We start from the raw sequence: 14,445 nt of genomic DNA, 5'->3' as shown, positions 1-14,445 counted from the left end.
CAACTTGTTTCTGGAACAGTAGCGCCTTTAGTCTGCTCAGCTTGTCATAATTTACATTAATAGTATCAAGGTGAGGCCACATTTCTGCTACTCTTATCTCTTGCATGGGGGAAATAAAACATGTCCGCAACACGTTACAATCTTAAAGACTGAAATTGCTTAGGCAATTCCTGGTCTCATGCAGCAACAACTTTGTTCATTTAGGACCACATGACTTCCATTAGCAAGTATATGAAATGCCGGACGAATCAAAGGGACAGGAGAACCCTTCAGAAAACAGGCCAAGTTTGCGACCCCGCATTGCAAAGGCCATGAAGGGACACCTGTGTGCAAATCACTGAATGGCTAACAGTAGTCTCACTTTCACTTCCGCTGAGAAAGACCTCTGTTTCGCTGTTCAGACATTTATATTCAAAGGCAACTCCCACACTTCTTTAATATAGCTATCGCCCAACCACTCATATCTGCCCACGAGTTTTTGAAAAACAAAAGGTGGAAATGGGCAGATTTATAATGCCATGAACAAGGCATACTGATAATGGACTTTCTGCAACTGTGAAAGGCAACTTTTCCAACTTTTCTATATGAAGCATAGTGAAACTCACTTCCCTTTCAGCCATTGTCTGTTGTTCCCTACATAAATTAAAAGCAGCAAACAGGTCACTACTGTCAATGTATTTCCATGGAACGCGGCCATTTTTCAGAACCTGTAGTGTCCAACCTAACTGCATGATGGAAAAAGGACATGTCATTCTAAATGATGTCAATCGCAGATGAAACTATGTTATTAAGGAAGCATATCCTGTTGGACAGAGTGTTCATGCCCTTATCGACAACAGCTTAAGCCTTTTCCAAATTTTCTTTATCCAGCTGCCTTAAACGCGCAGCTGCTTCCATTTGAGAAAGCTTCCAGATCTCATTTTATATGGCATAGATAAATCTTTTAGAGCATGGCTTTCTTGGAACTAACAACCTAACAAGAAGTCCTACAAGTCTATATCTTCAGATGGACTATTAAGATGTTCTTTAACTGCTGCTAAGGTGTTAGTCTGCAACCATTGTTGGCACCGTTTACCCACACTGTATGTAGTAACTATACCCGAGTGTGGACCCGAGACAAAGCGAGGGTCCGGCCGGCTAATCTTGAAACCCCCTGAGGAATTAACAAAACGTGCCTGACACTCATTTGTGTCTACTGGCCAAAATCACCAACAGCCGGAACTGGAAAGTGAAGAATTATAGGTACCAGCCACAATCACCAACTGCCGGAACTGGAAAGTGAAGAATTATAGGTACCAGCCTGAACCTTTGCATCTAATTGTTCCTCTGTGACATTTAGGAAGGACTATCAATTGGTAAATTTTGCCAGTGTGAGGATACTGGGCACATTCATTTCCTTCGTTTTTCTAACCCTAGACAAGATGTTTGTTGTATTGTGTGATTCTAAAAGATAATTTGAACAGGAATAAGGCATGCTTTAAATAAAGCTTCCCCACCCTGAATTTGCCAATCTTGTGTTCCCCATACAGTCTTTACATCAATAGTGTTCTTCCAGTAATAGTATCCTTCAACTGCATGTCAAGAAACAAAGGAATCTGAATAAATCAACTTTGTGTTTCTGAGCAAAATCTTCCTAATTTTAGAAGGTGGTAACTTGAAATAGTATGATTCTGCATTTTTAATATGCCCAGAAAAATATGTCAATTCATCTGAAAAATGCATTGGGCTCCCCACAGGCGGAGTTGAATAGTGTTCCCACTGTGTGTAATTAAATACTATCTTGTTGCTTGGTCCAGGTAGTAATATTCCCAATTATTATAACAGAACGTTTCCCCATAAACTTTGTGTTGGTGTACACATCATCACTTACATATACAGTGTAATCCTGCAATTCAGCTAGCATGAAATCAACTGTTTGAACATCCCCAGTCATCAGAAACAACCCCAGGTGTAATTACAGCAGTCATTGAAATTTATGAATTCATTACATATGGAATTTGAATGACCTCAGTAGGCCTGTATATATCAAATGGAACTTCATCCCACACAATCCCTTTAGGAATGGGCACTGCTGAGATGTTCACAGGGGTCAAGTCTCTTTAGAGCTTATGTGAGGAAAGATATGGAGCTACGACTTCATCCACAGGCGCAACAGAAGAGAGTTCAGGAAAATAATGACCGTTTATAAGGAGAAAGAAAACAGTCATGAAACCAATCCATAATAGAAAGGCAAGCAATGTAAGAAATAGCCACAGATAGATCCATGGATAAATTAAATCGTTATTTTTGAGCCATATGTACGGCTTACATATTTTGAAACTGTTTCAGTTGAGATGCGGATGAAGTCGAAGAAAAGTCATCAAGGTCGATGAAATAACCAGAAGCAGTCTCTGCAAACACAGGAGCCGGAGCATTACTGGTAGATGGATTTACTTTGCATAGAGCTCACAGTAGACGATGTCGTCACTTTGTGTGGTGTTGGAATAGAAGACAGCCATATCTTGGACTGTTGTTGTCGGTGGCTACAGGAATCAGCAAAAGATAATTTTCCTCCCTCCCCATGCTCAAGGAGGTATTTGTAACATTGTTGTACATGCTCTTGTACTTGTTGTTTCTACATTGACGAGGTATATCCTGTTGGGTAATGAGGGGGACTAGGAACTACCCAAGGGACTTCTGGGTCTACTGAGCAGGATCGGCCACATGGTGTAGTTTGACATTGTCAATGGAGACAAATCTGTTTGCTTTGGAACCAGGCAGCAGTGGTAGGATGACAGTTCTGGAACCTTTTATTCCCAGGACTTGGACCGGTGCTCTGTAAGATGGGCCAAACTCCTTCTTCACAGCAATCTTCTCAGGAAATAGATCCCCGACTTTAGGAATCCAGCCAGTAGAAGTTGTTGCCAAATCCCTTAATCCTAAACTGGCAGCACTGGTGGATGATTTGTCATCACACAATTGCTGATGCTCCTGTAAGACAGTGAGACGTTCATTTATGTAAAAAGTTGTATCTGCTGCCACCAAACCAGGGTCATCTAGATCTGGGACATGTATAGGTATCCCAAAGAGAACCTCATAAGGAGTGCGTCATCCCAAGGGCCTTCTTGGCAGAATACTCAGTGCTCTCTGGACCCCATATAGGTGATGAAGCCAGCTGTGGCCAGAACCTACTAGTCTAGCTGTTAAGGACTGCTTTAGATCTCGATTCCTCCTCTCTACAACCAAATTTCTCTCTGGATGTTAAGCAATAAGGCGTTATAGTAATCTACTTTAGAGGTTACCAAAGCAAGTGACACCATAATTCTAAGCTTCTCTTGTAGGTAAGGAACTATTTTTTTCAGTGTTTTCAATATCCAGAAGCAAGTTTTAGTAATAGAGTTAATCTGTGGCTTGAAGGATAGAGCAGTGTCAAAAATGACCCCCAAATTCTGTGTGGAGCTAATGGGGCCAGGTAGATTTCCACACACAGATGGCCACCATTGAGAGCTCCACAAATTTCTACTAGAGCCAAAGAGAAGAATTTCAGTTTTATCGCCGTTCATTTTGAGCCAGTTCAGCCCCATCCATCTATTAACCTCACACATACATTGACTGAATCGGTCAGCGGTTTCTTCCCAATTGTTATGTACAGGGATGATTAGTTGAGTATCATCCGTGTAAGAGGTGGCCAAGAAGCCAAAAGAGCGAATCAATCTAGCCAGTGGAGCTATGTACAAATTAAAAAGGGTGGGACTGAGCGAGGTACGTCGCATGGTAACTGATATGCGGTGCCTTAAAATCTCCACAGGTTACTATGGTGGGTCTGTCTTTTAGGAAAGACTTCAAAATGTCTAGGGCTGTGCCTCTGACTCTTGCCTGATACAGGCGATGTGTCATAATTTGAGGGGAGATGGTATCAAAAGCTGGTGACAAGTCTTAAAGCGCTAAAATAGTACCAACTCCCTCATCAACCAGTCTCTAGATAGTATCCGAAGTAGTTATGCGGGCCGATTCTGTACTCTGGTTCTTTCTAAAACCGTGTTGAGTAGGGTCTAGACTTCCCGAGTCTTGGAAAACTTTGGCCAATTCTTCATTAATATGTTTTTCAAAGATCTTAGATTGGAAAGGCAACAAAGGAATAGGCCGCAAGTTCTTAAAATCATTAGATTTACCATCTAATTTCTTTTTCAGGGGAATTACCGTTACTTCCTTCCATAAGGAGGGAAACGTACCCGAAGTCAGGACCTCCTGAAAAATGGGAGCGAGAGCTGTAGCAGCTAAATCCGGGACAAGCTGTCAAATATGAGGTGGACCACAGTCGCCGGGGAACCAGATTTAATAATTATCATGAGCTTTTTGATCCTCTCTAAACATAATGGCTGGAAATTCGTCAATTTAGGGCCATCGTCCTTTATAACACTGTTCAAAGATTCATATAAATCATCTGTTTCTACGGAGTTTGGGAAATTCGCCTGAATATGCAGAATTTTGCTTTCAAAGAAAGTCGCCACCTTATTGCAAAAGTCTTGAGAATTCTCAATATCTGTGAGCATATCAGAAATTGTAAGAGAGCGCACTACTCTAAAACGTTCTCTTGCCGTATTAATAGCTTCCTTAATCTTACATGAATAATATTCAGTTTTAGCAGTGTTCATTGCATTTTTATAAAGACTAAGGATAGCTTTAAGCTTTGCCTTTTCCGTGGGGTTGGGAACTAGCCTCCATTTCCGTTCTTGTTGACGATATTTCCTCTGCCAATTTTTAAGATCATTGGTAAACCACAGACAGCTAGCCTTTTTCCTCCTGGAAAGCCGAGGTGGTTTGCAAGGGGCCAGCTGATCCATAGCTATTCTAATCTAAATCTATCTGGAGCCAATAGAGGAAGTTCCTCTGCTGCTTTCTAACCTGATACCAAGGCAGGCCTCAGTTGTGACTCTTTAATACTATTCCAGTGCCTGGTTGGCTTCAGGGGCAGGGGATTAGCTGTTTGAGTGGCAGAGAAATTTGTCAACCTAAAAGTAAGGAGATGGTGGTCAGTTCAATCCAATGCCCTATTATCTATCAAAACAAGATCATTATTACGGGCAACTATTCCATCAAGTACGTGGCCTGCCCTATGAGTAGGTGACGTAATTTTTAGGTTCCAATCAAAATCAACCATAAAATCAAGAAACTTATTGACATAGGGGTCCTGACTATCATCAAAATGAATTTTAAAATCCCCTAATACTATAGGTCTAGAAGTCAAAGTTATTGGCTCAATTATAGATGGCCAATGTTGTATAAAAGTGGAGTAGGGACCTGGGGGTCGATAGATTAACAACCCCTCAAATAGTGTGACGTTATTCTGATGGATTTTAAAGCAAGCGCCCTCACAGATCTCTGATGCCACATTTAGTTTCCCAACAACAGCTAAGAGTAGATCTAAAGAACAGCGCCAGTCCGCCTCCCCTGCCAGTGGTTCTATCCTGGGGGGTCGTTGCAATGAAGTCAGGGCTTGAGTCTTCTTTTGCCCAAGTTTCCGTAACAAAAAGACAATCCAAATTATACTGGTAAATTAAATCTAGTATTTTAATCTTGTGTTTAATCAAGGAGCGAGCATTGATCAGAGCACAAGTCATAGCATGAATATCCTCAGACTCTATTTCTTTATAGCTTTCTTGTATCGCCTGGGGCGAGCTGTGGGAGGAGGTGGTGTTAGGTAATAACCTAGGTGACCACTGACAATGTTCACACCTCCATCCTTCTACATTTTCTGGGGAAACCTTGGCCTTGTGCTTACACTCCTGCTTTCCTTCAAATGTGAGAAGGGTAAGAAATAAGATCCTCCAAGGGCTGAAATGAAACATAGCTTCTGGCACTTGGACGCGGACGGGCGCGGACGGGTGCAGACGGGCTAACCTTAAGCGTGCCATCGGCGCGTCCACTGCACTGCCGCATCTCTGACGACTATAAAGATGCCGGTCCAAAAGTCCTGTGGCCTTAGGTTAGCAGCTAGACCGCTAACATGTAATCCCCCCAAGATGGCATTGCCCAAGTGTTAGGCGGGAGGGCTCTAACAGGCCCACACACCCTAAACTGGGGTGCGTGTATGACTGTTTAAGTGTCTATAATCTAAGACCTTTCTATTTGAATGGTCGGGTTTTGCAACAGGGAATAACGGGTTATTAATTGTAGAGACACAGGACTTAATTACCCCCTGGTACTTGAGCTGAGTGAGCATCTCCCTCACTGGAGCTTTAGCTTTGTGTTTGACAGGATATTGTGGCTGGGATGTAGACCTAATCAGTATTACATGATAAGGAGAATCCTTATCTCAACCTACATGGTTGAGAAATAGTGCAGGTGCCTGCGATAAAGCCCAGTTGACAGCTTAGGCTCCGGAACAAGATTAGAGAAAGAAGTGAAAATTACATCTTCCCCTGTGTGGGAGCTTACGGATGTGCTTAGGTAGCCAGTCCCTTACAGCCAGTAGGATATCACAACTAAGTTAATCCCAGAATATCACACTAATGGTCTCCCTCAATTTCGATATTTAAATCATAAACGCTGTCAGATAGGAGAATGTGCCCATTCGCAGTCTCAACTGCAATAAAGTCCTTAGTTGCTGTCACATCCAGATGATCTTTAAGACTCTGGTGACATATTGTGACTTCTGACATGCTGTCCAGCAGTGTCACCACCCATGACTTGTTCTTCAGCAGTGTTCTCAAGTTGACTGGCAATTTAATTGACAGTGCTGCCACCTTTTTCTTTTTAAACTGTGGCTTTTGTTGTGTGGACTTGTCTTCTTTTTTGTCTGAAGACCTTGGTAAGTCTTTCTTCTGTTTCATGTAGTCAGGACTTTGATCTGACCGGCCCACTCTCTCACTATGTCTATCCGGTGCGTCCTGAAAGGAATGAGAGGGACGTGAATCAGTTTATCTGTCAGGAACTTTTATATTCTCCCTATTTCTGAGATTATATCTCCTTTCGGAGTTCTCCGGCTGTGGAGAATCTGCTCTCTGACTTCGTCTGTCTTTAATTTGCTTTTGTTTATCCCAGCGCTTTTTAGAACCCTCCTGTGCTTGTCTGGTGCCTTCCTTAGGGGTGGTACTCTGTATTTCAGGCTTTTTCGGCTTGGCTCCCAAACTATCCCATCCTAAACTGGTATAGGTACCGGAAATTATTTTTGGTAGCTGTTTCTCCTATTCCAAGCATGGAATTTCTTGGGCCATTGGCATATAGCCAATGCTATAACCCTATAACCTAATTCTAACCTAAAGAGAGCTAGGGGCCAGATGTCGCAAACGTGGGTTTGCTATGCAGAAATGCATATTGCGAGTCGTTACCGACTCGCAATATGCATTTCCGACTCGCAAATAGGAAGGGGTGTTCCCTTCCTATTTGCGAGTCGCAGTGGGATGCAATACCATTTGCGACCGTGTACGCGGTCGCAAATGGCATCGCAGTTACCATCCACTTCAAGTGGATGGTAACCCACTCGCAAATTGGAAGGGGTCCCCATGGGACCCCTTCCAGTTTGTGACTGGACCCAAAAATATTTTTTCAGGGCAGGGAGTGGTCCAAGAGACCACTCCCTGCCCTGAAAAAATACCGAAACTAAAGGTTTCGGTTTTTTTTTAAGTGCAGCTCGTTTTCCTGTAAGGAAAACGGGCTACACTTAAAAAAAAAAACTGCTTTATTTAAAAGCAGGTCACAAACATGGAGGTCTGCTGACGTCAGCAGGCCTCAATGTTAGCGAGTGCCTATACTCGCTATGGGGCCGCAATTTGCGACCCACCTCATGAATATTCATGAGGTGGGTCATTGCGACCCCATAGCGAGTTGCAGTCGGTGTCTGAGACACCGTACTGCATACGAATTTGCGAGTTGCAAATTGCGAGTCGCATGGACTCGCACTTTGCAACTCGCAAATTCGTCAGTTGCTACATCTGGCCCTAGGTGTGTTAAACCTAATCTGCCAGCACCAAGTCCATGAGAAGTGCTCCCTCTACCCTTGTTACCTTGGAGTGAGATCTCTAGTTCAGACTCCGTGGGGACACGAAGGCTGGGTCTGCATCAAGGTGACACGTAGCTTGGATAGTGTTGATGGCATCTGGTAGGATTACCTCTGATAGCCCTGTGTGTGTGAGATTAATTTATACAGATGTTGTAGGAGCCCTGACGCAGGTATGTTTCCAAACAATAGATAAGAAGGCATGCTTGGGGAGGCAATTATATAAACAATTCCCTGAAATTGTAGATTATGTTACTTTCACACGTAAGTGGGAATGTACATGATGTGAATACCTACATATATCACTTATCTTTGATGCTGATAGTGATGCCTTCGTAGAGCTGCACTGATAACCTGAAATTAAAACATCTTCCTAACTATAAACATAGCAGCCATTTTAGAAGAAATAATTAAATAAAACAGAGCAGGCTAAGTAGGTTAAAAGTCACTAGGTGAAGGGACACAGGCCTGCAAGCCAGAAGGCTAATCTATCTCGATTCCCAATAAAACTAAATAGGATCCACTACAGGACCACTACCTCCCTGGGGCTAGAGCAATTAAATTATGCAGTGGGGGCCACACGGACCCCCACGGGTACCACCACTTCCCCAGGGCTACATTTTAAAAATAAACGGGGTGCCACGTAGATCCCCGACCCCAGGGGACTGCCACCTCTCCGGTGGCCACTATAAACAAAGAGAGGGTCAGCACGGACCCCCCCAGATCCCAGGGACCTCCACCTCCCGGGGGCTACATTTTCAAAATAAATGGGGGAGCATGTGGAACTGGGGGACCACCACCTCCCTGGGGCCACAATAAACTTAAATGAGGGGGTCCGCGCAGTCCCCCGGCCCCCAGGGACCTCCACCTTGCCAGGGCTACATTTTAAAAATAAATGGGGGTACGTGCTGCACCCCCCCGATCCCAGGGGACTGTCACCTCCCCAGTGCCACGATAAACTTAAATGAGAGGTTCTGCGCGGACCGCCCCGGGGACCATCATCTCCCTGGGGCTAGAGCAATTAAATTATGCCGGGGGCGCTGGGACCACCACCTCCCTGGGGCTACATTTTAAAAATAAAAGAGGGGCCGGTTGGACCCGCAATCACCACCTCCCTGGGGCCATAAATATTTTTAAAATCATGGAGGGGTCTGTGTGCCCCCCTCCTGGGCTATATACAATCCAGGGGACCACCACCTCCCTGGGGAAAAAAGGAGGGGGCCCCCGAGATCACCACCTCCCTAGGGGAAAATGGAGGGGGGGGTTGCACTGCTGGAGCCATATATGGCCCTGGGGACTGCCCCCCCTCATGGCCTGCTCCTGCTACCTCCTGAGGTGCCCACCCTTGGGAGGTAGCTGTTTGCTTTTGCTTGGCAGGAGCTACAAAAGCTTCCACCAGGCTAAAGCAAACATAACTTGTGGCAGGTGGGAGTGTTGAAACTTCTCTCTCTCACTGGGATTGGAGTTTTCATCTCTTTCCCTGCTTGCTGTCATGCGGGCCGAGAAAGAGATGAAAAGATTGCTCCTGCACACAGGGAGCTGCACTTTCAGCAGCTCCCTGAGGGCGGAAGCAATGCCGGCTGCTGCAGGAAGTGTGAAGCCAGCTGGAATTGCGGGCATTGAGGCTTCCCCGTGACCCCATCAAACAATACTGAGTGACCTGGGTGGGGCCAGGGCTCCCAGGAGAATGTGGCCAGGCCCCGGGGCCAAAATCAGCCTAAGGAGGCCCCTTTTATAGTATAAAGGGAGATAGTGGTCCCTGGGGCCTGGGTGGTTCGCACAGCCCACCCCAACTATTTTACATTTTTTGCCTTGGGGAGGTCCATATGATCCCCCCGACAATATTTATGGTATAGCCCCTGGGAGGTGGTGATCCCTGGGGCCCAGGGGTGGGGTCTGTGCAGGCCCCCCATATAACTAGAGGTCCAGTTGAAGACATGTAGCCGAAACGCGTTTGCCATTTCATGTTTTTAATTGCTGTTTGCACGTTTTGGAACTTTGGTGTTCATCTAATAAATGTATGATTACCCTGTACTATTATTTTAGCTGGTGATGAATCTGTTCAAGTGCTGTGCTGCCGGGTCGGTAGTTCTTAAGACGGAGCCTGTATTGATGGATCTATGCTTATATATGCAATAAAATGGAGGGTTTGGGGGTTTACCTTCCATTAACCAGAAAACAACTGTATATATTTTAGAACATTAAAATTTTGGGACCTCAGATTATAATGATGAAGTAGTTCAGGGCTGATAGTGGCTGGCATAAGCTTTCTGCTCCAATTTTCCAATGTTTGTCTTTCTCTTTCTCCCTTTTTAATTTAGGACATTTTACCCTCAGTGGGTGGAATGTTTGAATAGCCTTATAGTCCTTCTGCCTCGGGCTATACTAGTTGCAACAGACTCTCTTCCTCGTTTTAGGCCCTCACCTGATGCTCGGCCGTATAACTTGGGTTCAATAGCTTTAACAATCGGTGGAGCCCTTGGCAGCAGCCTATAAGGCTATATTACATTGCAGGTTAGAATAATGACGATATTCTTATCACCTACACACTCTTACATATATTTATTTGTTTTTTAAATTAATACCGACGAGGCCTCAAGGCAACTGTATAATAATACAAAGTTTTGTAAAGGCCAATGTGTTTTATGAACTGCATTGTAAGTTTCCATGTTGTAATGGAACACGTGGTGACGACTGGCATTCTCTTTTATTTGTATCACCAGCATGCACAATTAAAAAGACCTGCAGGGGAATAATTTGACCCTTTCTTTAGGACTGAAAACCCTCTGTGCCTGGTTCCTATCAACTAATTCTGAATCTTGATGAGTCACTTAAGTCGCTATGCTCGTAATATTTTTTTAAATACTAGACCATGGTAATCCTTGGGTAGGCTATTTGCCAGCATCCCGGGAAACCTCCGGCGGTAAAACACAGACAGCAGGACAAAGCTTATGAAGTAACCAACAAAACTCGTTTCTACAAATTGAAACAGCCATCTATGATTCAAGAATAAATACTCTTATTAGTGGTACAGAAAATGTGTGTTGTATTCCTGCAGGCACTGTAAGGTTCTGCCATTATGCCCCGTTGTGATGCCACTGCTCACTTGAAAAAATGAAGACAAAAACATGCAACAACTCACTCGTGCTCATGTACCATTCTCTACCAACAGTTTGGATAAACACACTGGTATAGTATCTATGATTAGTGTGAAGAGGGGCCCTGCGATGAGGCATGCCACTTAAGAGTGGATGAAGGCTTTCCAACCTATAAATAAACGGAGCTGATCTGTCATTCATAAACACCAGAGATAGAGCATTCATACTATACAGTTACACTAGAGTTTTATGTCCACCCGGGAGTACATTTTGTTGTGTGGCTCCTAGACAAACATTTTCAGCCTTTGCATCGAAATGTCTGATTGGGAGCATCTTGCCTCAATTGAAAACCCATTGACTTCAACAGGATGACACGTCTCCTTGGGATTTCCCGACAAAGAGTTGCCTCTAAAATGCTACCAGAATTATGGAAGAGTGAGTCACTTATCATGCTGTGATTTACTCCATAGCACTCCTGCTAGCCCATCAGAAGCAGCGGTCGATCAGAGAATCAAGAGACTGAGCATTAGACCAGTCCACTTATCCCTGTGGATATGGGATATGTGCACCTATGTGCTAAAGATGCAGATGCTGACTTACCTTACTGGTGCAGTCGAAGTCGGTGCCGAGCTTTGCCAGAGTTTGGATCACCTCTTTACTGTCGTTGCTCTTGACGGAATAGAAGGGTTTTACTCTGGGAAGAACCTCCTGGAAATGCCAATGCTTCTTCACCACCTCTCCCAAGTCTGCCACCATGAAGGCCTCTCGGTCATCCTGATAAACAGTGCATGGTTTTATGGTTAGGTGATGCTCTTCAGAACAGAAGCAGACTGATATAATGGCAAATCTGGAGATTTCCCAAGAGGTCAGTGACTATGGCTTAGTGGTCTTCAGACTCATCACATAGTAGCTAAATGTTAATATTTTGCATTTCTCTTATCAAACTCTCTTCTAAACGTAATTGTCCTCATTCCTTCATTTAAAGGGTACTTGTCTTGCACCTTCTTGTAAATTTGATCTTCCTGCAACTTCTGAGAAAGCTTCAGTCTACTCTTGCCCTATTTTAAGGCTGAATCACCACGTTCACTCTTGTAAATTTACATCCATATCCTAAGGTATAACTGACTTTCCTCCTACCCCCTTATCAAAACCCCTCTGTTCATGTTACTTTCTTAAATTGCTTGTGCTCATTCTCTCTTGTGAAGTTGTCTATCCTGCTCTCTTGTAAAATGCCCTTGCCTTACACCTTCTTGCAAAGTTCCCTTTCCTCGCGCCCTTTTATAAAATTCCTTCACTGTATTCCCTCTTTTAATTTTCCCCTACTCAAACTGTCCTCAATTCCTCTTGTAATATGGCCTCTCCTCAAACTCACCCATATTGGTCACTTCCCTAATGTTATCTTCTAAAATTGCCTGTCTCCCTGCCTTCTTAGAAAACGTACTGTCCTCTCACTCTTAACTTTCACTTTTTAGTTATCCCCTAGTGATATTTACTTTCCTGACACCCATTTCTAACTTAGACTGATCGTGTCCTCTTATAAAGTTCCATTTCTTATTCATTTAACTGTTCCCAACGCATGATGTGAACTCCACTCTTATCCCATTCTCTTATAAACTTTACTTGTAATATTTACTTACTTTGTACTGAGCCCGCCAATTCTTGATGTCTTCTAGACTTATGAAGTATTGTGTTCAGTGGCATTGTGAACCCCTCCTTTAGCTGCTTAAATGGAGCTAACCACTAAAAGTCTCATTAAACGTTGTTCAATTATATGTTTATTTCTTCAGTCTGCATTACTGCAGACGAAAACTATCTCATGGAATAGCCGGACTGAGAGGTCAGGGTCGAGTGCTGCAATATAGGCCAAGTTCATTAACCAGAACGAGAAAGAAATGATACAAACGAGGACAAAACAGACAGAGAGAACAGCAACCAGTCGGAGAAACGCAAGTAAGAAAACAAGCATTGGCAAAGCCAAAATGCATTGCCTTTACAATAGCTATTGGCTTTGGCAATGCGTTTTGCCATGTTGTATACCGGTGTGGCTGCTGTTCAGCATGGCCAAAAGTTATTGGCGTGGAGTGTCAGAGTGGAGTGGGGGAGTAGAATGTCATAGAGTGGATTTGTTGCAGTGTTGTAGAGTGGAGTGGGGGAGTAGAGTATCATAGAGTTGAGCAGAGGGGAATAGAGTTCAGTGGCAGAGAGTTGTGTTGAGTTGGTTGGAATGGATTGAGGTAGTCGAGTGTATTGAATTGGAGCAGAGTGGGGTGTGTTGGATTCAGTGGTGAAACAAAGACCCTCATAGCCTCCACAGTGCTCCCAAGGTCAACCCTTAGCACAGTATCTGGCCTGAGTGAGTCCGGAGGGGGGCCCCTCCATGTTCTTTGCAGGCGACCCTCCTTCAGTTTTGTTACACCACTGATTGGATCAGGGTAGAGCTGGGTGGATTGAAAAGGGGTGAGGTGGATTAGATTGGGGTGGATTTGACTGGATTGGGGTGAGTTGTTTGCGTTGAAGTTATAGGGGTGCAGTGGACTGGAGTGGGGTGAATTGAATTGATGTGGGGTGGATTGGATTGGTGTGGGGTGGATTAATTGGAGAGGGGTGGACTGGATTGGAGTGGAGTAGATTAAGGTGGTTTGGAGTCAGGTGAATTGGACTGGAGTAGGGTGGATTAATGTGGACTGGATTGTATTGGAGTGGGGGAGACTGGAGTGGAGAGGTTTGGAATGGTACAGATTGTTTTGGATTGGAGTGAGGCAGATTGTTTTGGAATTAAGTGGGGCAGTTTGGAGTGGGTTGGTTTGGAGTGGGACCGATTGCTTTGGATCAGAGTGGGACAGATTGGAGTGGGACGGATTTGAGTGGGACAGACTGTTTTGGACTGGAGTGGAGCAGACTGGCGTGGGGCATATTGTTTTGGATTAAAGTAGGGCAGATTGGAGTGGGACGAATTGGAGTGGGCAGATTGTTTTGAATTGGGGTGCAGCAGATTGCAGCGGGCAGATTGTTTTGGATTGGGCAGACAGGATTGGGGCAGATTGTTTTGGACTGGAGTGGTGCTGTTTTTTGGAATGGAGTGGGGCAGATTGGAGTGGGTTAGATGGGAGTGGAGCATGTTGTTTTGTATTAAAGTGGGGTGTGTTCTTTTAGATTGAGTGGGGCACATTGGAGTGATGCAAACTGTTTTGGATTGGAGTGGGCCAGATTATTTTGGAGTCGTGTAGATTGTTATGGATTGGAATGGGATGAACTGGAGTGGGGCAGATTAGATTGGGGTGGGTATGAAGGATTGGAGTGGGTTGGACTGGACTGGGTTGGGATGAGGTGGATAGGTGTGGGGTGGGGTGGATTGTGTGGGGTGAGGTG

General features: G+C 44.4%; 1 protein-coding gene across 3 annotated transcripts in view; it reads right to left on the bottom strand.

Annotated features, from left to right (window-relative positions):
• The window catches only part of LOC138284531 (antizyme inhibitor 2-like), a 142,369-nt gene that overhangs the window by 66,810 nt on the left and 61,114 nt on the right, over positions 1 to 14,445 (bottom strand). For all 3 annotated transcript variants that reach the window (XM_069223409.1, XM_069223410.1, XM_069223408.1), the window contains exon 3: positions 11,677 to 11,850. In XM_069223409.1, coding sequence (XP_069079510.1) covers positions 11,677 to 11,850 — 174 coding nt within the window. The remainder of the gene's footprint in view (positions 1 to 11,676; positions 11,851 to 14,445) is intronic.

The sequence above is a fragment of the Pleurodeles waltl genome, chromosome 3_1 (assembly GCF_031143425.1).
Source record: "Pleurodeles waltl isolate 20211129_DDA chromosome 3_1, aPleWal1.hap1.20221129, whole genome shotgun sequence".
Classification (NCBI taxonomy): Eukaryota; Metazoa; Chordata; class Amphibia; order Caudata; family Salamandridae; genus Pleurodeles; species Pleurodeles waltl.
Note: the sequence above shows the minus strand (reverse complement) of the source record. Positions and strands in the feature narration are given on the sequence as shown.